At 37.9% G+C, this 27413-nt stretch overlaps 1 protein-coding gene across 24 annotated transcripts in view; it reads left to right on the top strand.

Moving 5' to 3' along the window:
* Mlip (muscular LMNA interacting protein) overlaps positions 1-27413 on the top strand; it is a 231365-nt gene that overhangs the window by 106683 nt on the left and 97269 nt on the right. For 13 of the 24 annotated variants that reach the window (XM_052714917.1, XM_052714916.1, XM_052714874.1 and 10 more), the window contains 2 exons: positions 729-2204; positions 15140-15211. The exons of 3 other annotated variants lie outside the window; for them this stretch is intronic. In XM_052714917.1, the coding sequence (XP_052570877.1) occupies positions 729-2204; positions 15140-15211 (1548 nt within the window). The remainder of the gene's footprint in view (positions 1-728; positions 2205-15139; positions 15212-27413) is intronic. 8 more of the 24 variants (XM_052714915.1, XM_052714913.1, XM_052714840.1 and 5 more) reach the window with 2 other exon arrangements.

Below are 27413 nucleotides of genomic sequence, written 5' to 3'. Positions count from 1 at the left end.
AAATTATCGTTATATGTTCATTCTGGCATGCAACTTAGGGAAAATAAGCCAAAGTGCCCTCTCTATTTTGGACTCGGTGTTCACTCTCTCAATTTATCATTGTGTGTTGATGTTGGGAGCTTCATCCTTTGAATTCTGGGCACCTTTTCAGATTCATCATGTAGTCCAAGTCTTTAGAATCATAAGCAATTGAAATACACTAACATTTAGGATTCTAGTCATCATCAAGCTATGGTGTATATTCTTTCAATGGCAGAAAAATCTATTTCATTTTCAAAAATGAAGTTTTAAATTTGTAATGGAGACAACTTCAGTCCTTTCAGATTATACAATTCCAAATTAGGACAACTATTTTTAAATAATCTGAATGAATTATTTTCTACAATAGAATTATGAAAACAAATTTTATGTTGATTTTTGTTTCAGGGAGTAGATGGCTATAGGATGTACTACTTCATGATTTATGTGTTATTTGAAATTCAAAGCCATGTCTCATTAGTAAGCATGAACTCCTTCGTTACTAATGGAGGCTTAAAATGTCTCATTTCATGTAAACTGCTAGAAGGCCTGTTTGCACAAGCGCACACTGCAAAGAGTATTTTGATAATTTCGTAAGTGATGTCCTATTTCAATCTATGTTTCTTCCCTCTAGCTAACTTCTCCCACTTACCTCTGAGCAGCTTGCTCATAAACCACCTGCTTTCTCCTTTGTTTCTCCAACTAATCAGAAAACGCCACCGGTCCCAGCTAACGTCAGCGGAGCCTCTGTGCTAGAGGAGTTTCACACTCGCAGGCTGGATGCCACAGGGGCCTCGGTGGAAGAATCAGCTACGTATTTTCACACTACTGCTCACGAGTCCCCCCTTTCTGCGTGGAGGGGCGCCTCGTCATTATTATTTCCCCCTTCCACTCAACTGCCCCGTTCTAGTTCATGTGGCTCAAATGTTGCTGCTCACACACCTGGACTGGCACCCGAAGCACAGAAGAAAATGTCAACTTCGCATGTCCTTGATCCCAGGGAAGATCTGAAAACCTCTCCTTCACCTGCCTCTGGTGCTTCTCTGAAGTCACCTTCAGCTTCCTACATACCGGTCCGCATTGTCATGCATTCACTGTCTCCAAGTCCCAAACCACTTACCTCCTCTTCCCATGGCTCCTTATCTACTGTCTGTAGCCGAATGTCATCCAGTGGAAATCTTTCAAAGTCAGGGCTCAAGTCCCCGGTACCCTCGCGGCTCTCTCTCCTCACTGCTATCCTCAAATCAAACCCTTCTCACCAAAGGCCTTTATCCCCTGCATCCTGCCCAACCTTCTCTCTCAATTCCCTGACCTCATCCACTCTCACACTTGATCAAAAAGTAAAGCAAACTTCACCCACACCTAAGAAATCTCTCTCAAGTTGCTCCTTGACAGCTGGGTCTTTAGAGCAAGGAGAACTCCAGGCTTCTGCAGAGACCCACCTACCCTGCCACCTCCCTTTCTTTCCCAAGTCTACCCCACTATCTCAGATGTACCCCCTCTCTCCACTAGCCCCCGACAGTAGCAGCTATGCTTCTATGAATATAGAGAAAATACCACGAGGCACACTGAGGAACAGTCCAACACTATCCCAATTACAGACTGACACGTTCGGTTTTGCTGATGTCCCTCCAGTCACACCGGGCTCATCCCCTCTTTCCTCTTCGGAGGGCAGACAGGATGGTAACCTCAGGAGTCCAGAAAAGAACAGGAATACTTGCACACACCCTTTCCCCTTATTATCCTCTGCATCTCCTGTTAATGAGAGCACTGCCCTTTCCTCTCTAGAGAAACGTTTCCACCCCTCCCCAGCTCTCTCAGACCTGATAGACAGATCCAAAAGAGCTTGCTCTCAACAACACTCAAGCCGGGGACTGAGCCCTTCGGTTCCTTCTGCTCCTCCTATCTCCCATGCTAGCTCTGCTTGTCATCCCAACTTAGGGCTCTCCATTCTTCCTCCTGAGAGTTCACTAACCCAGGTACTCCAGCCTAGTCCTTCAGAACTGCACCTAAGTTATGGCAATGGTACATATCCTTCAAGAACTGGACCTCCAGAAAGCATAATATCCAACCACAGCTCACTTGTTCCAACCCCATCACTTCCTGTCTCTCTAACAAGAACCAAGGAGCTGACCTCACCTTGCGCACTGTCCATGTCAACAGACCCTGAAAATAAGAAGCCCAAGGTATTTTTGCATGTTGCATGTTTATTTTGAAATATTGAAGAATCTTCTTTTCAAGGAAAAATAAATAATTATTATATTCATCGTATGACTATGACTCAAGGGAAACACACACACACACACACACACACACACACACACACACACACACACACACACACACACGAGACAAATACATTTTTTTTTTCTGGGCATGGGTTATAGCTTTGGTTCCAGTTAAAAACAGATGGCATTTTACAATATGCTACATTTCTGATAAGTTAATAAGAAGAGTCTCATTCTCTGTCAAAATACTTTGTATTGACAGTGTAGTTAGTAGACATAATTAATATCATGCATATAGCATAGATCTAGGATAATGATATAACCAATGCCAGTTTGGAAATTTTCTATTTCCCTTGCCCTTGTTTATTCATAAGGATCACTTTTCTTTCCCTCCTGCAAGGCTAATTTTTCTTCATTTCTCTCCATCCTGCAAGCAAAAATAAAACTGGATTTTACTCTTTACATTTAAGGCGAAAGGAAATAGAAATTTTCTTTATATGCAAAAGTATTTAATTTACTACCAGCACTAGGTATTTAACATTTTTCGATATGGAAAGAAGGAAGAAACCGAGCACGAAGAAACAGCAATAAGAGTGATTCTGGCTTTTCAATGTTCTGAAGCAGTCTGTTGAGCAAGGGTGTGACGTGGTACTTACTTACCATGAGAGAAGGCACGTCTGAGGAGGGACTTCGTAATTCAGTCTTGCTGGAGCATGGAGTTCTACTCTAGGCCATGCTCGCTTCCTATATATTCTATTACCCTCAGGATTGGATAGTTGTTAAGTGAGTAAAACAAATCTATGAAAACTACTACTAGCTAGTAGTACATGGGACTTTTCAATCCCATATATTTTAGTAATATAGTTTCTAGGTTTTTGAGTATCACAAAAAAAAAATGAGTTCAATTCTGTTATTACCAGATAATGAATATAAGGTTAGGGAAATAGAACAACTCACAAGATATTGTTATTGATATTGGAATGCCTTTCAGCTGAAAAAGTAGGCATTAGACACTGCATGCCTACCACTGTAGTAGCTCTTTAAGGAGTCTATGTGATAATTAAAAAATTAATAGGTAATTATTTATCTTAAAAAAACTTGTTGACATTTGAATATAAATGCATGATTGTGAAAATTGTGTACCACATACTAAAAACTGTCAATCTAATCACTTACTGAATTTGTTGACTTGGTATTTTTTAAAATTTAAGGTAGGGTCTCCCTACATAGACCATGTGGCCTTGAACTTGTGATTCCTGCTTCAGCCACCCCTCCCCCCTCAGTGCAGACAACCCTTCCCCCATGCTCTGCCACTGAGAATCATTCTCAGTGCTTTCTTGATCTTCTGGTTTGTTTTTTAATTGCTGTGATAAAACACCATAACCAAAATTAATGTGAAGAGGAAAAGGTTTATTTCACATGACAACTTAGAGTTCATCATGAAGGGAAATCAGGTAGGCAGTGTGGGGCAGAGAACAAAGAGGGATGCTGCTTACTGACTTGATCCCCATGGTTGCTCAGTTTGAGTTTTGTTTGTTTCTTTTTTCTTTTCTTTTCTTTTTCTTTCTTTCTTCCTTTCTTTTTTTTTGAGACAGGCTTTCTCTGTGTAACAGCCTTGGTTGTCCTGGAACTCATTCTATAGTTCAGGCTAGCCTTGAACTCACAGAGATCCACCTGCCTCTGCCTCCCAAGTACTAGGATTAAAGACATGTGCCACCATGCCCAGCTGCTCAGTTTGATTTTTATGCAATGTAAGACCCCCTTTCTAGAGATGGTGCCACTCACAGTAGGTGGGCCCTCCCACATCAATCATTAATAAAATAAAATGCCCTGTAGACTTGCTCATGGGCCAATGTGATGGAGGTATTTTCTCAGTTAAGAGTTCTTCCCAGATGACCTGAGCTTATGTTGAGTTGACAGAAACTAGTCAGCACACTTGCCATACACCTAAATTACTCATTATTCTTTGTGAAAAGTTTTCTCCACCATAGCACCTTGTTCAAAGTGTTACTGTTTGTGCTCCAGTGTGCTTTGCTCACATTTTATTCTATAGTGGATATAGACAGCATTTGATGAGGCCTAAAAAGCTTTTGATAAATTAAAGGCCCATATGTCAAAGACCTACTTTTCTATGGTTTTCTTTCTGCTCTCAATTTTGAAGAATTCCAGCACTAGCTTTCTTTAATTTTCCTGATTAGTAGTTTTTGAAATTGTAGTTAGATGTGCTCATTAAAATTAGTGACCATGATAATAACAAGAACTATTTACCTGTCAGTCAAAATAGTAGCCTACTCCTTTGTTTACAAAAAAAGTTTTAACATAGAAATTTATAACTTCTGCCAAGAAATGTTTCTGAGACATACTCTTACTTTTCATCTTAGTTTTTATTTCCTTCTTACTATTGCATTTCTATAGTTTGAAGTTAGAAAGTCAACTCACTTTTTATTACAAACTACCCTTCTTGGGGCTAATGTCTTCAGTATAGAAATTCATTCATGTTGACACCAGCGAAGATGAAGTGCATTCCAATTTTGGTTTTGCATCTGACTGTTTTGTTTAAATTGGTGATATTACTTCACAGAAGGCAAGGACAGCTAGAAAACAGCGTTGAGGTACCAAATAATTTATTCACTTTCACAAGGTGTGTCTTGCCTCACTCCTTCCAGGGTGGTGTCAATCCAAGAAAAGTGCTCTTTTTGAAGTTAAAAAAAAACCTTCATATTTATCGAGGCATCATGCACCAAACAGATAGGGATCCTCAAACACAGGTAGTCAACAAACTGAAACAGAAATGCTTGAAGGACATCAGTTCAAAGTCTGGGCTGTACCTACTGCCCTTTGATATTAAAATAAAGTGGAATGGCTAGACAATGCTGAGCTGAATTCAGATAGAAAACATGTTTGAAGCTCCTTTGTTATTGTCATAATTGAATTGCATTAATATGGTATAATTGACATGCTAATTTCAGATATAGTTTTTGCAACAGTCTGTTTTATGTTCATGGCCCTGGGCAGGATGAGCACCTCCCTGAGTATTGCTGAGACTGTTCTCTGACCAACTTCTATATTGTTTGAGATACTTTTTCCCCTTTGGGAAAGATGGTGGTACAACATTTACCCAAGATTGTGGTTGAGTTCCAAATATAATTGGTCGTCATTTTTATAATAGTTTGATTTTTTTCCCCTCCTAGTGAGCTTCCGTGGTATTTCACATAGAGTTGGAGAGACTATAATATCAAAATCTCATATAATCTAGTACTCACTGAAAACCGTTTTAAATTTCTTCCAAATGAGTGCTTCCAATGGTCTGGCTTCAAGCTATTTGGACTCAGCTTGTTTACAGGATCAGTCGGGAGCTTTTACTGCTTCATGAGACTTCAGAGCCAGTGTCCTATTTATTAAACTCTCATTCCTTTAAGGCATAAAAACATTTCCAATTTTGTTATATTGAAAACTTGGTGCAGCAGGCAGGATGTGACTTTCCCCATTTTTGTAGACGCAAATACAGTTTTAGAAGTGAGTGATAGGAAGCATGAGCTAAAAGGTTAATCTGGGTGAACCATTCAGTACGTATGTACTGCCCATCTAGTATGCTTTCCTAAGCGCTACACATTGCAGTAAGTTAAAAAAAATGAGAAATTACTTCCTCAGAGAAAGTTTACATTCTGTGGTGGAAGAGAAACAATCCCTTTCTCAAATTGAAAGTCAAGTATCTCCTTTGAGGGTCAGGAATGGTATGGGGAAGAATATAGCCTAGTAAGGTTACTATAGAAAGGGGCAGGGTCTCGGATATGTGTCAGATGGCTCAGTTTGTTTCCTTGAGAAGTTATGATGTAGGAGGTGTGTAATGAGGAAAATTCCTGAGGCTCAAGAGTACTTGATTGAAAAGTAGAAGGAACAGATTTAGGGCAGGTGTTGGGGTGTGTAGTGAGCAGGAGAATGCTGATGTTGTCAGAGAGAGAGAGAGAGGGATTAGAAACTAGATTCTACTCTGAGGTCTCTGATTTTTACTTTGAGGAAGATAGGCTGTTTTAGGTTTTCTTTTTATTGAATTTTTTTTGAAAATTTCATACAAGTACAACATTTACATTGTTTTCACATCTCCTGTTCCCACTCCAGCTCTTCTTCCTATGTTCTCCCTGACTCCTTGTCAAATTAATGACATCTTATTAAGTATCATATGCATGCTTGTATGTAGGTGGGTTTGGGGTTGAATACTTGGGTTTAAATACCTATCAGAGGACTTATTCCTCAAGAAAACGGATTATCCTTCTCTCAATAACCATTGATTGGCTGTAGTTCTTCATCTAGAGGTATACACTTCTGAAATTTCCCCCATCCATGCTGTCATGATGAATAGTATTTAGACAACCATATTGCTGAGAATTCATGGGAATGACTTCCTTGACAAGTCAAGAAGATACTAACAGCAGGCATCCTCATCCTTTGGCTCTTACAATCTTACCTCTCCCTCTTCATCAGTGTTCCCCGAGCTTTGAGATGTAGGGGTTTCATTGCAGGTGTAGCAATTGTGGTTGAGCACCTCATGGTCACTTATATTCTGCATTTTGACTAGTTGTAGATCTCTGTAATAGCTTCCATATGCTGCAAAAAGAACCTTCTTTGATGAGTGGTGTGAGCTGCATTTATCTGTGGGTGTGAAGATACATAGTTAGATTACATTTAGAAATTATATTGGTTTAACAAAATGGAAGTAGTAGATTCTCTTCCAGGGTCTATGACCCTAGGGTAGTGGTGAGGTTTACAGTTCCAGGCATGGTTTCTCTCTCTTGAATGAAGGCCTTGTGTCTAGTTAGTTGCTGCTGGTTACTCCCCTGATGAAAGTGCCACTATTGCACCATTGGGAATATCTCTCTTGGGAATATCACTAGTGAGATTTGTAGTCTATAAAGCTGGGTGGGACTTTCGATTGCTTTTCTCCATTGGTGGCTTCCATAGCACTTTTGGATGCTATGAGAGTCAGTTCTCAAAGAGGAAGCTTCCAGTGACAGCTCAATTCATTCAAATGCTGTGTTTGAATGTCTTCACACAGGGTTTTACTTTCAAGTTCTGGGAAGGTTTTGAATAGGTGACACAGTTCTGACTGACATATAAAGAGTGGAATATACAAGGATAAGCAATGAAGTAAAAATCCCCCGGAAGGTGATTGTATCTGTCTTGTTAAGTCAATTCAAGCCATAGAAGTGAAGATGAAGATGCTTGCATAGATTTTGTAAGTTGTATAACTTTCAGAAAACATCAGAACCACTATATGAAAAGTTAAGTTACTAGATTTTTGCGATTTCCTATTTTTTTCTATTTGTTGTAACTAGTTTTTTTTTTTTTCTCTTTTTTTTTTTTTTTTTTTTTTTTTTTGGTTTTTCGAGACAGGGTTTCTCTGTGCAGCTTTGCGCCTTTCCTGGGACTCACTTGGTAGCCCAGGCTGGCCTCGAACTCACAGAGATCCGCCTGGCTCTGCCTCCCAAGTGCTGGGATTAAAGGCGTGCGCCACCACCGCCCGGCCTGTAACTAGTTTTTATTTAACACACTTAATAAGTTTCCTGTATTTTTAGGGGACTAATAACTCCTCATAATTCCATTCTTATTCCTGTCACTTCCATTTCAATACTGACTAGTATTGTGCCTCATTTCTTTGTGTTTTCTCCAGCTGGACCCTAAATTGTTTGTAGTGATGCATCACATTCAGGTGTGAGTAGTTAACGAAAGGTTCTTTTTCACCCTGGGGGAGTGTTTGCTTTTTTTTTGTTTTGTTTTGTTTTGGTTTTTTTTTTTGGTTTTTCGAGACAGGGTTTCTCTGTGTAGCTTTGTGCCTTTCCTGGGACTCACTTGGTAGCCCAGGCTGGCCTCGAACTCACAGAGATCTGCCTGGCTCTGCCCCCTGAGTGCTGGGATTAAAGGTGTGCGCCACCACCGCCCGGCGAGTGTTTGCTTTTTAATTGGAGAGTTCAACTTTATTCAAAATGAGACTTTTTAAAAAATTTTTCTTTTGACCTGTGTCTCTGTGTGTGTGATGTAATATTGAGTGTATGTGTGTGATGTAATCATATGTGTATGTGTGTGCTTACCTGTTAGCCACATCTGGAAGTCAGATGTTGATATCTTTCTCGGTTGCCTCTGTACCATATATTTGGTGACAGGTTTCTCAATGAACTTGGAGTTCACCATTTTGACTAGACTGGCTGGCCAGTGGATCCTCAGGATCTGCCTGTAACTGCCCTCCCCACCAGCAGTGCTGGGGTTACAGGGGGTATAGCCTCACTTGATTTTTCATTTGGATGCTGGGAATCTGAACTTCATTATTCCTACTTGTATAGCAAGCATTTTACCCAATGAACCATCTCCCCAGTCCAGAAGAAACTTTTTGAAGGAAAAATAGAGGAAATTAAAAATGAAAAAAAAAAAAGAAAACTGGGATTCAAGTTCATGACTTCAGATGTTACAGTTTCACATCAAGAAGAAAAGATAAGGCTGAGGATGGTGGTGCGCATCTTTAAGTCCCGGCAGTCATTCTGAACGCAGAGACAGGCAGATCTCTGTAATTCCCAGGCCATTCTGGTCTACACAGCAATTTCTCGGCCAACCAGGACTTCAGAATAAGACTGTATCTCAAATGAGGCAACAAACAATCGGGGAGGAAAATGACTTCAGAACTTCAGTAGGTTGGAAGTGCCAGGGATGCGTTTACGTGGGAAAGACGGATTCCCAGTAGCCAAGCTTGTCTGGGGCTGAACAACAGGTGAAGAGCTTGTGCTTTTTCATGTCCTTTGAATTGTATTGTAATCTTCAGTTAAAATTTTAGTCAGATACACATACCAGCAAATGTATGCTGTACATTTGTTCTACACTAAGCTGATCTTAAGTATAAGATAAAATAAAAGGAGAAATAATATAAAATTTCTCTTCTAAAAGACCTAGCAGATGAATAGGGCTAGAAAAATATTCTAAGGAAGTAAGTTTTATATATTTGGGATGTCCAAAACAAAAAAGATAAATCAGATATGGATAGAGTTCCTGTGAAGAAAGATGTACGGACAAGTTTTATAATGACTACTTCTGCCAGTGCTGTGTTAGGCACAGGCCTTTATAAGTATTGGCAGTTCCACCATGACTGTAACATCCTGGCAGCGATGCAGATAGTCTAGGCATTTGTGCCCCTCCATTTGGCTATCAGACTTTTGAAAACAGGCATTGTAAAAAAATTAGAATTTTCCCAGTAATGTCATTCTGAGAGAAAGAAAAACAACAAAAGCCTGATGTCAGTCAGAGGAGTAATTTGTCTCTGGGAAAACTTGCAGGAGAGACTAGAACTCAAGCAATGATGGGCAGGCTACATCTGGTCCAAGACTACTTAGTTATGGATATACTGCTGCTTGTCATTTGCTTTAGTCTCAACCTCATGCCAAGGCCCCAAAGATGGACTTCAGGACCACTGGGTGTCTTTGTTCCCTTCCTAATATAACAGCATTGACTAAACTTTTCTCTGTTTTCAGTATTATTTTTTTGTTTAATTGGCTTATTGAGGATGTGAAGCAAAGCCCACCTTGCCAGATCTACCGTGGTCCAGAGACCGTGCTCAACAGGCCCAGTCACACCATTCCTGCCTAGTCAGTCATCAGAACCATTATAGATTGTATTGCCCAGCACTCCAGAAATAAGGGGGTGGATGTCTGGGTAATCTTCTATGAGTTGGCTCTGAGATGGGGTTGATCATTCATCTCAGACCTTACATCACCAAGATAATGATTTTAGCAATTTTGGTGTGGTTCTGGAAAATCAAGCAGTGAGAATTTCATTCAGTCTCTCTTCAAGCTCAAAGATCTAAAGAAGCTGGTCATTCTTGCAATGAGAATTTACACTAAGGACCCCCTGCTGTTGCTGTTTGGAGGTTCTTCTACTTCTGAAGGTAATTCCATAAATCTCAAGATGTTTAACCTAGTTTATCTTGAGATCCTGTGGGATTTTATGACTAGAGTCTGTAGTATACCTGTAGGCACTGGCCATGGAAAGTACAGTACTGGTTGGGGAATGGTTTTTTGTAGGAATAAGATGTGTTCTTGTTACCATTAACTTCACAGCCAGCATTAGCAAGATAAGAGCTGCAAACAAGTATACAATCTGTTTTCTTTTCTAAACCTAATACTGCTTTATACTGTGTGGTATATTTTTAAGAAGTGTTTCTTGAAGCTTAACTGAAAACACAAATGACCAGTTGCACATCTATGGTGGGTATCATTGCTCTGTTTGCAAGATTCAGAAAGCTGCTTAGAGCTGGCTTTTCAGTTTTACTTTCTATGTGAGAATTTTCAGTTCTATTTTCTATGCGAAGCTAAAGGTGATTAGTTTCTTAATGTTTGTTATAATTGTGTAGGTATGCTTTGTGCTTTGTGTGTGTGAGTGCGTATATGATATGTGTTTGTTGGGGTGAAAGTGGGTAGAGGCTGGAGTACAGCTTTGTGGCGTTAGTTCTCCCCTTAAACCTTTATGTGGGTTCTGGGGATCAAACTCAGATCCTGGGAGGTATGCAGTCACTTTATCCGCTAAACCATGTCTCTGGCCCTACTGATGGGATTCTTGTAATATAATTTAAGTTATCTCAAATGATCTTCTCTAGAAAAGTTCAGATTTATACCAAAGAAGGAAACCAAGGAGTTTTGCATAGCACCTGGAAGCCTTGGAATGCTGGGAAGACATATGTTCCAATTAGAACAAAGAACTCCATGTTGAAATCCAACACTATGCAGAAACTCAGAGGAAAGATGCTGAATTCAAAAAGCATCTTTTATGGCAATAAGCATTTTATTAGGTAGGGTTTCTATTGTGAAGTGACACCATGACCATGACAACTCTTATAAATGAAAACATTTAATTGGGGTGACTTGCTTGTAGTTCAGAGATTTAGTTTATTATTGTCATGCTGGGAAACAAGGCAGCATGCAGGCAGATATGGTACTGGAGAAGGAGCTGAGAGTTCTTATATCTTGACCCAAAGGCAAGAGGAAGTGGTTAGTGTCACTAGGTGTGGCTTGAGCATACATGGGACCTCAAAGCCCGCCTCCACAGTGACACACTTCCTCCAATAAGACCACACCTACTCCAACGAGGCCATACCTCCTAATTATGACAGTTTCTTTGGGGGCCATTTTATTTCAAACCACCACAAGCATGATTTCTCAGACTGAAAATCTGGGAAAGGCACATGCTTTAGAGGAGGACTGTATGCCATGGAGTAGCTACTCAATAGGTAATTGTTGAATGAATTCATTAGTTGAATTCTATATCCAGTAAGATTGACAGAATGTTCTAGTGTCTACCACACTGAGAGAACCCAGTCGTAAGAGCTTTCCATCTTTGATGTATGTCTTAGATAATGATAAAGATATCATATCTAACAAAAACAGCTCATAAAATAATATAAAATTCTTATCTTCACAGTTTAAAGTGAGAACACAATTCTCTAAGATAAAATTGGATAGAAATAATACTCAAGTCTAGGATACATCATTTGACTACAGATTTTCCTGATGAGTCTTCAGCTGCAGGGTTCTGTAAATTTATGTAAATATTCATAAAGAAATTACATTTCATTCTGAATCCTTACTTGGGCACATTGTTGTCTAGAGGTGACAGCATTGCAGGACCAATGTAGATACTAGGACTGTAAGTGACCTCAGGTATCCTCTAGAAATTGTCTGTCATGAAGATGAGAGTACAGGAGGCAGGAGAGCTGGGAGGCTTACAGAAGATTGAAAAGCTGCTTCTTTTTCTAGCAAAGAGCCATTTGGAGAAGAGAAAGTAGCAGGTAAATAAGCAGCCTATTCCCTGATGAGAGAAGGGTTCAGATCCAGAGGTCTTTCTCTGCGTGTTGTTGAGTTTGTTTATGTTTATGTGAGAGTATGGATATATGTATGAATAAACATGAATTTGTATGTGCATTTAAATAAGTGCATTTATTTGCGTATGAGTATGTGTAAGTGAGAGTTGTGATAGACAGACTACAGTGGCTTCTTGACATCCTGGCCTTGCATTGCTAATTTCACTATATCTAATATAATAAGCAGGAAGATAAGAAAGACAACAACAGAACAAGAAGAAGAGAGCCTGTTTTTGGCTTTCAGCTGTGCACTGTTGTTCTTCCTCTATGCCATCAGAGCACTCATTCTCCCCAGGCCCTTCTTAGGAAAATGGACATGCTGGATTCAGCCTCATCACACAAGTTTAACCAAGTTTATTTTAATTACATCTATAAAAATTTTCATACAGTACGTTCTGATCACAGTTTTCCCCTCTTGCAGCTCTTCCTAGATCCTCTTCACCTCCCTACCCACTCAAATGGACACTTTTTCTCTCTTTCCTTAAAAAACAAATAAACAAACAAAAAAAAACCCCAACTCACCAACAAACAAACCAAGCAAAAAAACCCCACAAGAAATAAAACCCACAGAATCACAAAATTGGAAAACACACTATACAGGCAAAAGACAGATAAGACAAAAAAATGCCTCAACAAAGAAATCTGAGACAAAGTGTCTATAAAAATACCATTGAGCTTGTTTTGTGTTGGTCATCTACTGATGGGCATGAGTCCTACTCTAAAGTTTGTTTAATAAACCGGTGAGATTCCACTGGATAAAACACTCTTTATAAGCAGGTCTCAATTGCAGATAGCTTATTGGTTAGGGTTGAGAGCCTGTGTTGATTTCCCCCTCTCGGCCCTGTAATCCTGTCTAGCCCTGTGGAGGCCCTGCACATGCTTCCACAGGCTCTTTGAGTTCATATGCGTAGCAGTTCTGTTGTGTCTGGAGTTTGCTGTTCCCTTGGAGTCACCCATCCTATATAGCTCTTAGAATCTTTCCACTTTCTCTTCCATATAGTTTCCTGAGCCTTGAGGGGAGGGGTTTGATGAAGACATTACTACTTAGGACTGAGTATTTAAAAATCTCTCATTCTCTGCATGTTGCCCAGTTCTGGGTCTCTCTGTATTGGTTCCCCTCTATTGCAATAGGCAGCATCTCTGATGATGGCTGAGTGAACCACTAAACAGAATGTCACCAGGAGTCATTTTATTGCTATGTTTCTTTAGCAGAACAGTAGTATTGGTTTTCCTCTAGGACCATGACCAACCAGTCTAAAGTTTGTGGCCACCTGAGAAGTGGCAGGCATGGGCTCCATTTCCTGGAAATGGTCTTAAATCCAATCAAACAGTGATTAGTCACTCCCACAATGTTTGTGCCACAATTGTAGCAGTATATCTTGCAGGCAGGTCACTATTGTAGCTCACAGTCTTTGGAGCTGGGTTGATGGTTACTTTTCTCCCTTGGTAGTGTGCAGAATACTTTCCAGTACTGTGATCGCTAGTCAGTAGGGGTGAAGCCTATAGTTAGGCAACAGATCAAATTTTCTGCATTCAAGAGATATGCAAGTGTTGTCATCAGCAACAGGATGTCATAAACCATCAGTGTGAGGACAGCAACCAACAGCCCTGGCATTAGCCTGAGATCTTTGGGACTTCCCGTAGGGTCCCTTTGGCCAATGACTCAACCATATGTAACTCATTCTTGGCACTGGAGGTTTAACTTTGTGGTAAAGATATCTAGTTGGGGCATGTCTCTCCACTATTTGCTTATTCCACTTGGACTTCTTTCTCATATAGATATATGAGGAAGCCTCTCCAGTAGTAGGTTTACATACGGTCCCTCAAATGGCCTTTAGTGCTAATTGCCCTTTCCATATTCTCTCACTTACCTCTTTCTTCCATCCCCGCTCCCATTTACTCCCAGTCTTTCACCTCCCTGCAATTATAGATTCTATTTCCCCTTAGATTTTTTGACAACTCCAGTTTTCATTGGTTAACACTTTGGTTTGCTTTTCAAGGAACTAAGGTTTGGACTGTGAGCCACTGGGGAAGCTGCCTCAGGCAGGGAATGTGGTATAAAGGAGTCTTGAAATTAGCCAATTAACTCAAGACCCAGAATAACAGCAAAACAGGGCTTTTAATAATGGATTTTATCTTATCCCAATTTCTACATCTTCATTAATCTTCAACTCTTCCAAACAACTCACATAGCTCTGTTTGACTTAAAACTCAGGATTCTTTTAATTTCCTTTGTTCACAACTCTCCAGTAAAAAGCAGAAGTACTGATAGTATGAAAAATGAAATTAGGACCATGAGATTGGACCCCATTTCAACTCTGGTGTTAAATTCTGCTATTACTTAGTTATTGGCCAAATTGCTGTGTTAAAACTGCTGTTAGCCAGGTGTAGAGTTCTATCCAACAATTCCACCACTTGGGAGGAGGAAGCAGGATGATCATGAATTTCAGGCCAGCTTGGGCTACATATTTAGGTCAAGCCTATCTTAGGCTATGTAGAGAGACCTTGCCTAAAAAAGTCCAACCTAAACCAACCTGAAACTGTTGCTAAATTTTGTGTAGTATAATCTTTGTTTTTATGAATGAAGCAAATATGTATTAAGGGCTGAATTAAATTTATTGGCATATTTACCAATAATGGCTATATATTTGCCTGAGAATCCAACAGGGCTCTTAAATCATTTATAGAATTATACTTCTCTGATATAATGCAGTTACCAAGAAATTTATATACAAATTTGTAGGAATGGATACTTTGGATAAAACTAAGTAATAATAATTGTTCAGGATCTGTAGGCTAACATGTTTTTACATATTTCTTGACTTATCAATCTAACAAAATATTAACATGATGGACTAATTTCTTTTCAATAACAAGTTGTGGAAAATAACCCCTTTCTTCACCTGATAATGTGTCATTTAACTTAATAGAGCTGCCTATAATTATGTCATATTCTTCTCCCTTTTCATCTCCATTCTTACTTTCTGGTTACCCATTCTAGCAATACAAGACCAAGTCAAGCTACAAAGCTTTTGCAGCAATCCCTACAAACACATTGCTCTTGGAACAGAAGGTCAGTGTTGGCTTTTAAGCAGAGTGATTTTTATGTTTCTAGTGTCAGTTTTGTTACATGTATAAAATTTCTAATGGAAAAAAATGCATGTTTTCCAGTTTTACTAAAATCAAAACTGCTCCTAGTTTAAGATACTGTGATGAAAGCATCTTGGTTAGCATAATGGCTGACATCCTTTTCACCATGAGGGTTGAATATGATCTCAGAGATGTCTTGTCCACTGTCAAGAAGACTTGGAGGTTTGATTCAGACTTCACTAGATTCCCCCTTCTTTGAAAATTTAAAATCTGTTATGTTTAAGTGTTTCTTCCTCTGTTTGCATAAATCAAAGTCAAGGTAAAATGAGATTATGTGCACAACTGGCTACCTTAGTCATTGATCAGGTCAAGATTTGATTAATGTCAGCCTCCATTATCATGTTCTATGCATACCGAGATATAATACTGAGTGTCTGCTGTAGCAATGCAGACTCTACCACCAGCTAAAACTCCTCATCCACTCCTGTCAATCACTGCTCCTGCCCCTACTCCCTTCTGCATAGCAGGGAGATTGGAAATCACTCCTAATGACTAAAAAAAGCTTCCATATGGATCTAGGTAGTTTTGCTTTGCTTTTAAGCATCACCAAGTATAAAATGATAGGATGATATGTGTATATATACATATATATATATATATATATATTAATAAGCTAATCACATGTATGCAAGTGAAATCACATGGAAGATTCACATCAGAATCAAAGTGAAATTGTTTACCAAGTGTGGGAAATTATAGATGTCATATGTTATTTTATGGTGATTTATTTAGGATATTTAGTAGTTACTGCATTAAGCCTATTTTTTTTACATGCTTAATGATAGTGTTTCAAGTACTGTTGCTATCATTTGTCAAATGTTAATTGTTTGTCAGCCACGTGATATTTTGGTATGCAGGTTTATGAATCTGCATTCTTTTTTTTTTGGTTTTTCAAGACAGGGTTTCTCTGTGTAGCTTTGCGCCTTTCCTGGAACTCGCTTTGGAGACCAGGCTGGCTTCCAACTCACAGAGATCTGCCTGCCTCTGCCTCCCGAGTGCTGGGATTAAAGGCGTGCGCCACCACCGCCCGGCGAATCTGCATTCTTATTCTCTTAGCATGATCCAGAAAATGAAGCCTTTGTATGATGTCTAAAAAGTAAGATTTACATGGGAAATGTTTAGCAGCATAAGATCAATATTAAGTGTGTAACATTTCTTGTAGCTTGTGTCTCTGTTAATAACTCCAAACCATCCACATGTGGTCTAAAGTCTGTGTTCTGTATGGACAAATGTTGATCTGCATGGTTGTCTGCTGGAGAAACATTTGAGAGTTGGTCTCTAGCTCCTTTCCCAACTTTTTACCTTTTGTAGCTTAACAAAATATAATAAGCTTAAAGCATTAGAAGTGCATGGGAAGCAACTCTTCCACAGTTGCCCCTTTTCTCACTGTCTAGGGCCATCATGGTGAGTCATGGGGGCAGTGTTTAGGGACAAAGACCCGCTGTCATTTTCAGGTGTCATCTCTGAAATCTGATCACAAGCATCTGCCTTCAGAGATCTGGGAGACGTTTTCCCTAGCAATGAGGCAAAGAGGACATGCACCTGCTCTGTCCTCTAACTGAGACACACTCCCCTGGAAAGTGAGGGGCTACATGTTACATGTTAACTTTGTATGTAGAAAACTAATAGTTAATACTGCCTGGGACTCTGTGAGATATGGCTCCAAGTCACATTTCTTTTAGAACCTTTGACTTTACAGCTTTCTTTTCCACTACTGAACCATTTTATACAGGTTATAATCTGTTGTACATTAAAGCTGAAAATTTATTAGTTGAACCTACAGTTTTATCACAAACCTGTTTCACAAAGGTGTGTGGGCATATTGAAGCATATTAAATCCATGCAGTTCATATGAGACAGATCTTGTGGATTTTATTTTACATATAAAATTATGTAAGAAATTTATCTTGGTACAATAGGATGTAAATGTTATGTATGATACATGATTTAAAATAATGCTTCTCTAAGGAGGAGTAGATGATTGCAATGTACTCATTTGGCCAAGGTAAATTGTTCAAGACCATAGATATTGGGGCTACTCAAAAGCCATGAATTAATGACAATGATTTTTCATTTTCAGATCATTTACAATTCTACATTTTTAAAAATTTGACACCAGTGACCTCTAGGATTTATTTGTACAATATCACCAATCTTCCTCCCTTTAGTCCAAAGAGTCTCCCATGGACAATACAAAACATCCAGAGTGTACTCTTTATAGCACTCACTGGCCCCATCCTGATTTCATCTGTAAGGGATTTGATAGCTTTGAGATAAAAAGAAGTTTGTCAAAGAATTCAAAGAATGAACTAGCAATTGTCACTTTCAGAAATGGAGCCAACCAAGTCATATACAAGCAACAAATGACTGCATCATTTGAACAAGATAAAATGGAGCAGGGAAATTATAATTTTATATATTTTAATTAATTTTTCTTATTGCATGTTTTTAATTAGACAATTGCTTTTTTTTTTTTTTTTTTTTTTGGTTTTTCGAGACAGGGTTTCTCTGTGTAGCTTTGCGCCTTTCCTGGAACTCGCTTTGGAGACCAGGCTGGCCTCAAACTCACAGAGATCCGCCTGGCTCTGCCTCCCGAGTGCTGGGATTAAAGGCGTGCGCCACCACCGCCCGGCGACAATTGCTTTTAAATAATTTAAAAAATACTTATTTCCCTCTTTCCTGCTTTCTTTTCTTTTCTATTTTTTGCTTTCCCTTCTCTCGTTTGTGACTTTCTGTTCAGTGGACTTAACCCAGGGCCTCATGCATGTTAGATAAAGAGTCTACCATTAAGCAATATACTCAGTACAACAAAAATTTTTATATAAAGTCACGTTCATTTCCAACAACATTTAAAATGATATTGTATTGCCTTTTTCAGTGTTGTAGTTTTTAAGAAATCTGATAATTTAGTTCTTTGAACTCAACTATACAGCATAACTCATTATATCATTGAAGTCAAGGGATTGACTTCTGAACTGAGTGAGTTTATTTAAAGAACATAACGTTTAGAAATGCATTTCTTCTGGTTGGGATGAGGTTCAGAAGCTGCTTTCCCCTCTGTGCTAGATCATTGACTGCCTTGAGTGTGTGCAGGTCTTGTTCAGGAAACCGCAGATGCTATGTGTTCACGAGTGCAACAGTTTTGTCATGTCCAGAAGACTCTGTTTGCTGCAGTCCTCCTGACCTCTGGCTTTTCCAATATTTCCACTGCCTCTTCTGCAATGATCCCTGATCCTCAGGGAGAGGGTGATATTATAGTTGTCACATTTGGGCTAAGCACTCCGCAAACATTTATTCTTTTTGATCATTTGTAAGTTTTTGTGTAAACTTCTGTTCACTGCACAACACAACTTCCATAATGAGGTCTGGGAGTGGCACTAATCTGTGGCCTTAGGACACATATGTAGAGGAGAATTTGGCATTATGTATATTTAGCAGAATAATAGTAGTAATTTTTCCCACAGGGCCATGATCTCCCAAACCATGAGTTCTTGGTTAAGTTTATAGCACCATGGATCTGTTTCCTCCCATGGAGTAGACCTTATATCCAATCAGAAAGTCTTTGGCTACCCTCATAACATGTCAGTATTGCTTCCTTGGGGATATCTTGCCATTCCAGTACTTATGTTATTATAGCTCACAGAGGTCATAGCTGGGTTATGATCTGCTTCTCTAGCAGCCTGTACAGCACCATCTAGTATTTTGAAAGCTGTCAAGTAGGGAGGAAACTTCCTTTTTAGTATCAATTTCATTTCTTCATGTCCTGTGACTGAAGTGGATAGTATCTTCAGCAATAGGGTCAAGTTCTGGAGGGTGACCAAGATCAGTTGAAATAGCCTGCATTGTTTTGGTGGTCTCTGGCACTCCTCTAACAACTCAAGGGAAGATATCCCACACCTGGCACCTTTTTATTTGGCAATCTATTACTTCTGGGATGAACATTACTCTCTGTACAGGATAACTTCAATAAAAGTATTATATATATATATATATATATATATGAATAGATACATATACAAATATATACATATATGAATACATGCATATATGTATCATGTATATATATATGTGTTTATATATACACATATAACATATATATTTTATATGAAACTTACAGAACGGAATATTTTTAATCATGGAAGGTTGTTTCTTTTCTGTCACATAGAACACAACTGGAAGGCTGATCTGGGAGAATCATTACAACACTTGTTTGGGAGTTACACTGTGGGTTGCCTTGACAATAGAACTCACATATATAACTCAAGTCTTACATGCTTCAGCAGTAAGCCTCTCTCAAGATAATTATGTGCACAGTTGATTTTTTATGCCAAGCATATTGTATAATTAGCAAATAGAATTATTTTTGGAAAATAACGTTATTTTTTAAAAACAAGATTTTCAGCAAATTAGAACTCAGCCATCTTTTGTAGTGAGTTGTTATGTTATCAATAAATTATGGGATTAGTTAAGCTCTATTACCTCTGGATGAAACCCATTGTTTTTTCATTTTTGAAAGGATACACTTTGTTGACAGGCAACATAAGGTTTCTTAACGTGTCTGCATCAAAACTTAAATTTGTACCCTATTCCATTTCTAGTATTTTCCCTGTAAGAATTGATGAAAGAAGCATTTTTAGCTCACTCTTTTACCATGGTTTAACGGGAAGAGATAAATGTGAGGCATTGTATTTTAATAAAGTAACTCCAACATCTTTGGTTTAAGCACCTATTAATAATCATTTTCTCCCAGAGAAACATGAGCATGGGATACCAAGTTATATGCCACCCTCTATAGACTTGGTTAAGAATGAAGTCCCTAGACAAGTGACTTTATTATAGACATTAACTTTAGTCACAATGTGTGCTGTTATCTATTTCAGAAAGTGTTTGAGATATTTCTAAATTTTTTTATCACTCAAGTCTGACAGTAATAAGGAAAAATTTAAAGTAAAATTGTTGCAACATACTAATATTCCAAATTAATAAATCATTAATTTTTACTATTAAATTGCTTCAAGGGAATAAAAACGGAAGATATATCCATATGAAGTAAATTTGTATGCAGTTTATTGTGTTATAAAAGAATAATATTTTTCTACAGAAAGATACTTTTGTTTTCTTGAAGGAAGCTCATATTGTTTATCCCTGATCTTCTAAGCATCCATAAGGATAACATCTTTATCTAATGATAGATACAATTTTCCCAATAAATACCATTACTACCTCCCATTTTGAACATACATTTAATTTATAAAAATTTGTCTTTGCCAGATTCCAGAGAAGTTCAATTTTATATAAATGAAGTAAAAGTATAGAAATAATTGTTCAAATGTGAAGTTAAAAATAGAAGAATACAAGATAACAATTCTGAAGATCACAATGAAAACTTGGTATAAAAATGGAAATGCAGATATTTGGTTTATCCTATTGCCAAATTAATTTACCTTACCTTGTCTGTTTAATATTTTAGAATATGGGTTTCTAACTACAACCTGATTAAATATAATTCTTTAGTGAATATTTTTAAGAGTTCTGTAGTTCAAAAATTAATCTGGTTGCTAATTTAGGACATGAACTGTACGACAGAAACATGACTTGATTTCCTGTTTTTTGTGTTTTTGTTTTTAAATCAGTGAAGAGATGTCCAGGATTCAAATTTGTACTAACTGGTTATACTCAAGTGGTTGTTAGCCATGTACACATTTCCTTTAGAGAACTTGTGAATCCCACTTACTTATCTGTTGGCTTCATTCTTTAAAAATTATATTATATCTACATCATGTCCCCCTTCTTTTTCCCCCCTCTAATTTCTCTCATGTGTTCCCCCTTTCTCATCCAAATTTATGGCCTCTTTCTAAAATCTTGCTGCATACACACACACACACACACACACACACACACACACACACACACACACACACACGCATGCACGCACACACGCACACACACACCCTGTTCAGCTCATACAATACTGCCTGTATGTATGTTTTTAGGAATTACCATTTGATGTTGCCTGTAGTTTTTTGTCTAAGGCTGAGGGCTCATGAACTTTCCCTCTTCCCTGTTTCCATGCCTAGTGGTATTATCCTTTTTCAGAACTTGTTTAAGCAGCCATGTTGGTGAAATGTCATAGCTGCAGCTCCTCTGACATTTATAGAAAACACAGTCTCACAGAAAACACTGGCTCTTAAAAATCCTTCTGCCCTCTCTTCTGCAAAGATCCTTCAGCCTTAGGTGCAGGAGTTCTGTTACAGACATGTCAGTTAGGACTGGTTTCCACAACTCTGGGTCTCGAGTAATTGTGGTTTTCTGCAATACTGTGTCTATTGCAAAGGGAATTGTTCTTGATGAGGGATAAGAACTACATTTATCTTTAGGTATAAGGGTAAATATTTAGAATGTAGATAGGGATTATGCTGGTTTATTAAAGTGGCAGTCAGTCATAGGTTCTCCTCTGAGATCCATTAGTTTACTAGCCATTTCTAGTACCAGGCATTATTTTTCTTCTATTGAGTTAGTCTTAAGTCAAATTAGAGAGCTGTTTGTTACTACCAACGTATGCATGCCACTGCTATACCATTAAGGTTATCATACCATACTGGACATTGTTGTGGCTCATAGGTGCCACAATTGGGTAGGACTGTTGATTGCTGCCCTTCTTTGGAAGCTTGCACGGAGCCTTCTGGTATGAAGGAAGCTAGTCCTCAGGAAGGAGGCTTTCAGGTCAGGTCCAGCTCAGGTCCTCTGATCCCTGTGTCCAAAGTGCATGGCATATTAGGCGGTAGAAACTTACCTTCCATCTATGGGGGACAAACAAAGGCAACAGTAATGGCCTGTACTGTTGTGGGAGTCTCTTGGACAGCACTGACCAAAACTCAAAAGAGGAATTCTTATATCTGGTGTTGGGCTTTTTGTTAGTCTATGGCTGTTAGGGAAGCATTGTCTGACCAGATGGGAAAATTTCATTTAAACTATATGCAAATTTTTACACCAACTTATGTGTATTATCAATATTTTTAGCTAGACAGTTAATAGTATGTTTTCTTATAATTTTTTAGATGCCCTTACTGTTGTTTTATCCTCCTCCTACTTTCTTTATCTTTTCCCAATTATTAATTAGAGCCACTCTGTTTTTCCCATTCTCCCCTTTAGCTCACTTATACCCAGCTAGTCTCCTCTCTGTTGCTTTTCCCCTTTCACATCCGTGAAACGGTCTGTTGTTACTTTCCTGCTTTCTGCAGTTACTCCAGACTATATGCTTGCATCTGAAGATGTGGAGCTAGGAGCCCAGGTGATAGAGAGCAAATGGCACTTGTCATTCTGGGCTTAGGGTTGTCTTACTCACTATAATACTTTCTAGTTCTATTTATTTACCTGAAAATTTCATGATTTTGTCTTTCTTTATAGCCTAATAATAGTTTGTTGTGTGAATGTACCATATTTTCATTATCTACTCATCAGTTGAAAGACATTTAGGTTATCCATTTCTAGTTATTGTAAATAGAGCAATAAAATGAACATTGATGAGCAAGTATCTATGGAGTAGGATTTTGAGTCCTTTGGGCAAATGTCAATGAGTGCTATACTTTGGTAATATGGTAAATTCATTTTTAACTTTTTTTTTTTTTTTTTTTTTTTTTTTGGTTTTTCGAGACAGGGTTTCTCTGTGTAGCTTTGCGCCTTTTCCTGGGACTCACTTGGTAGCCCAGGCTGGCCTCGAACTCACAGAGATCCACCTGGCTCTGCCTCCCGAGTGCTGGGATTAAAGGCGTGCGCCACCACCGCCCGGCCATTTTTAACTTTTTAAGCATTCTTCACATTGATTTCCACCAGAGTGGCGGGGCCAGTTTGTATTCCCCATAACAGGGAATGAGGATACTCTTTCCTGTACGTCCTCTTCAGCATCTGATATTGGTTGTTTTGTTTATCTTTGTTGTAGGGTAAGACAGACTCTCAAAGCTGTTTTGATGTGGAATTCCCTAGTTTCTAGGGCTGCTAACGCATTTGGGATATACTTTAGCCATCTTTGTTTTTTCATTGTTTTCTTGGGTTCTTTTTATATTCTGTTTATTAATCATCTGTTAGATGTAAAGCTGGCAGAGATTCTCTCCCAATCTATGGACTTCTTCTTCATTTGACTGATTACTTCTTTAGTTCTTCAGAAGCTTTTCAGTTTTTGAAGTGCCATTTGCCATTTGTTGGCCTTAACGCTTGGACAGATGGGGTCCTGTTAAGAAAGTCCTTCTGTGCAACTCCATCAGATAGGGTACAGCCTATATTTTCTCCTATAAGTTTCAGTGTTTCAGGTTTAACGTTGAAGTTTTTTGATCCATTTGGAGTTAGTTTTTGTGCAAGGTGATAGATAGGGGTCTAGTTTAATTTTTATACATGTAGGCATCCAATTTTCTCTGCACTATTTGTTGAAGATAGTTTCTTTTTTTCCTGTGCATTTTTTGACATCTTTGTTAAATGTTAAATGGCTGAAGTTATATGTATTCATGTTTGAGTCTTCCATTTTGTTCTATTGTCTATATGTATATTTGTGCCAGTCCCATATTTTTTTTCATTACCATGGATATCTACTATATCTTGATATCTGGAATGGAACGATCCCTTCAGCATTGTTCTTTTTGCTCAGGATTATTTTGGCTATCTGAAGTCTTTTATGGTTCCATCTGAGTTTTAGAATAGTTTTTTTTTCTATTTATGTGATTGGATTGAGGATTTTTATTGGGATTACACTGAATCTGTAAATGGCTTTCAGTAGAATGGTCGTTTTCACAACATTAATTCTGCCAATCCATGAACATGGAATGTTTTTCCATTTTCTGGTGTCTTGCCCTGACTCTTTCTTCAGAGGTTTAAAGTTTCATTGTAGGGGTCTTTCACCTCCTTGGTTAAGTTTATTACTAGATATTTCTTTGTCTATGGGCTACTGTGTGTGTCCATGCTCCTTCTCTGTGTGTTTGTTGGTGGTGGATAGAAATGCTATTGATTTGTGCAAATTGATTCTGCATCCTGCCACAATGTTGAATTTGTTTACCAGTTCTAGAAAGTTTTCTGGTACAAGTTTTAGTATCTCTTATGTATAATATTGTGTCATCTGCAAATAGGCCTAGTTTGACTTCTTCGTCCCTTGTAGTATACCTTTAATTTCCTTATTGTTCCAGCTAGTCATTTGAGCACAATATTGAAAAGGAGTGGGGATAGTGGACAGCCCTATCTCCTGCCTAATTTCAGTAAAATTGCTTCAAGTTTTTCTCCATTTTGGATGCTAATGGCTGTGGGCTTCTCATATATAGTTGTTATTATGTTGAGGTATGTTCTCACTAGTCCTACTCTCTAGGACTTTTGTCATGAAACCATATTGAATTTTATCAAAGTCTTTTCTGAATTTATTGAGAGGATCATGTGATTTTTTTTGTTTTTAAGTCCATGTACTAAATAGTTTATAATATTTATTGACTTGTGTATGTTGAACCATCCCTGCATCGTAGGTACAAAGCCAACTTGGTCATAGTGGTAATCCTTTTAATATGTGTCTGTATTTGAGTTTTAAGTATTTTTTGAGTATTTTTATATCTATGTTGATCAGGAATATTGGCCTGTAGTTTTGTTTTTATGTTGTGTCTTTTCCTGTTTTAGGTATTAGAATAATACTGGCTACAAAGAAAGAATTTGAGAGCACTCTTTCTGTTTTTATTTATTTTTTAAATAATTTAAGAAGAATTTGTGGTGGTATATTGTATGCCCTAATAAACTTATCTGGGGATCAGAGGACAGAGCCAGACACCAAATTAGACATAGAGGTCAGGCAGTGGTGGCACACACCCTTAATTCCAGCACTTGAGATCTCATGTCTTTGCTTGGGAAGTACACACACCTTTAATCCCAGGAAGTAATATGACAGGACACAGAAAAGTATATAAGGCATAAGGAAATGGGAACTCATGCTCTTGAGGCTGAGCATTTCGTAGAGGTAAGAATGTGGCTGGCTTGTTCTGTTTCTCTGATCTTTCAGCTTTCACCCCAATGTTTGGCTCTGGGTTTTTTGTTATAAGACCTTTTAAGATTTGTGTTACAAGGATTGACTATAGATCTTTTTGGAAAGTCTGGGAGAATTTTGTGTGAATCCATTGTTTTAGTTTTAATAAAGCCTTTTAGAAGGCTTTTATGTAGTTTAATTTTCTTGTTTGTTATGGGTCTGTTAAGATTGTTGACTTCTTGGTTTAATATTGGTAGTTTGGCTGAATTTAGTAATTCTTCCATTTATTTTAGGTTTTCCATCTTAATGGAATACAGACTTTAAAATTATTCCCTATGACATTCTGAATTATCTTTGGAGTATGCTGCAATGTCTCCCTATGCATTTCTTTTTTGTGTTTGATTTCTCTCTTATGATTAGGTGTGCCAAGGGTTTGTCAATCGTATCTTCTCAAAGAAATGGCTCTGATAATTAATTCTTTGTGTTGTTTTCTTTATCTTTATTTTATTGATTTCTGCTCTGATTTTTATTATTTATTTCCATCAACTGAATTTGGATTTGGTTTGTCCTTGTTTTTCCAAAATTTTGAGTTGTATCATCAAGTTATTTTTTTTACTCTTTCTGATTTTTTAAATGTAGATATTTAGAGCTATAAATTCTCCTCACAGGACAACTTTCACTGTGTCTCAGAGGATTTTTGTGTTTGGTTTCATTTTAATTTAGTTCCAGGGAAGTTTTTATTTCTTTCTTGACTTGTTCTTTGGTCCATTCATCATTCAGCAATGAGTTGTTTAATCTCCATGAGTCTGTGTATTTACTAGAGATTTGTCTGTTGTTGATCTTTAGTTTTACTGAATTATGGTCAGATCAGGTTCACTTAGTTATTTAAATCTTTCTGAATTTATTATGATTTGTTTTTTCATGGTAAGGTGTAGTCTGTTTTAGAGAAGCTTCCATGTGCTGTTGAATAGAATGAATAATCTCTGGCATTTGGATGGTATTTCAGTTAGGGTTTCTAATGCTGTAGTGAAATACCATGACTAAAAAGCAAATTGGGGGGGAAAGAGTTTATTTGGCTTACATTCCCATAGCACTGTTCATCATTGAAGGAAGTTAGAACAGGAACTCAAACAGAGCAGGAACCTGGAGGTGGGAGCTGATGCAGAGGCTACCAGGGATGGCACCATCCACAATGGTCTGGGTCCTTTTCATTAATTACTAATTAAAAAAATGCCTATAGGCTTGCCTGCAGCCTAATCTTATGGAGGGATTTATCAGTTGAGACTCCCTCATTTCAGATGAATTTAGCTGGTGTCAACTTGACATAAAACTATCCGAGACAGATGAAATATTCTGTAGATACCTGGTAAGTCCATTTGATGTCTAATACATTTTATCCTGATGATTCTTTTTTATTTTTGTCCATATGTATGTCTGTTGTAGAAAAATGTGATATTGAAATCACTTACTACTAATGAATTGATTTCAATTTGTGTCTTAAATCCAGTAACACCATTTTTTAAATGAAATTGCATGCTCTATAGTTTGGTGCATCCAATGTTTAGGATAGTAATATCTTCTTGGTTGACTGTTCTCTTGATTAGAATGAAGTGTCCTTTATATGTTTTGAGGTAGTTTTGCTTTGAAACCAGTCTTGTTGATAGTAGATGGCAATGACTGCTTGCTTCCTGGTTCTAATTTTGTCCACCCTTTTACTCTGATGCAATCCCTATTTTTAGAGCTAAGATGTGTTTCTTGTAGACAGAATTTTTATGGATTTTGTTTCTTGACCCATTTATAAAGCCAGTTTCTTTTGGTTGGAGAATTGAGGTTAATAATATTTAAAGTTATAATTTAAAGTGTGTGTTGAATGCAGTTATGGCATTGTTGATTTTTGTTCTTACTTATCTCTTGTGTTTTGGTAATTATGGCTTCATATTTCTTTCTATAGTTTCTTGACCATGCTCATTCCTCTCTTCAGTATAAAATTTTGCTTCCTATATTTATTTAGGTCTAATTTGTTGGATATATTTTTTAGACTGTTTATATTATAGAAATTTTTTCTTTCTCCTTCAGCAATAGTAGATAGTTTTGCTGGGTATTTTAGTCTAGATTGGCTGTCAAGGTATTTTGGAGCTTG

This window comes from Peromyscus californicus, unplaced genomic scaffold, assembly GCF_007827085.1.
Source record: "Peromyscus californicus insignis strain IS unplaced genomic scaffold, ASM782708v3 Scaffold_11__1_contigs__length_118956290, whole genome shotgun sequence".
NCBI classification, from domain to species: Eukaryota; Metazoa; Chordata; class Mammalia; order Rodentia; family Cricetidae; genus Peromyscus; species Peromyscus californicus.
The sequence above is the reverse complement of the archived record's forward strand: the minus strand, read 5'-3'. Positions and strand labels throughout refer to the sequence as shown.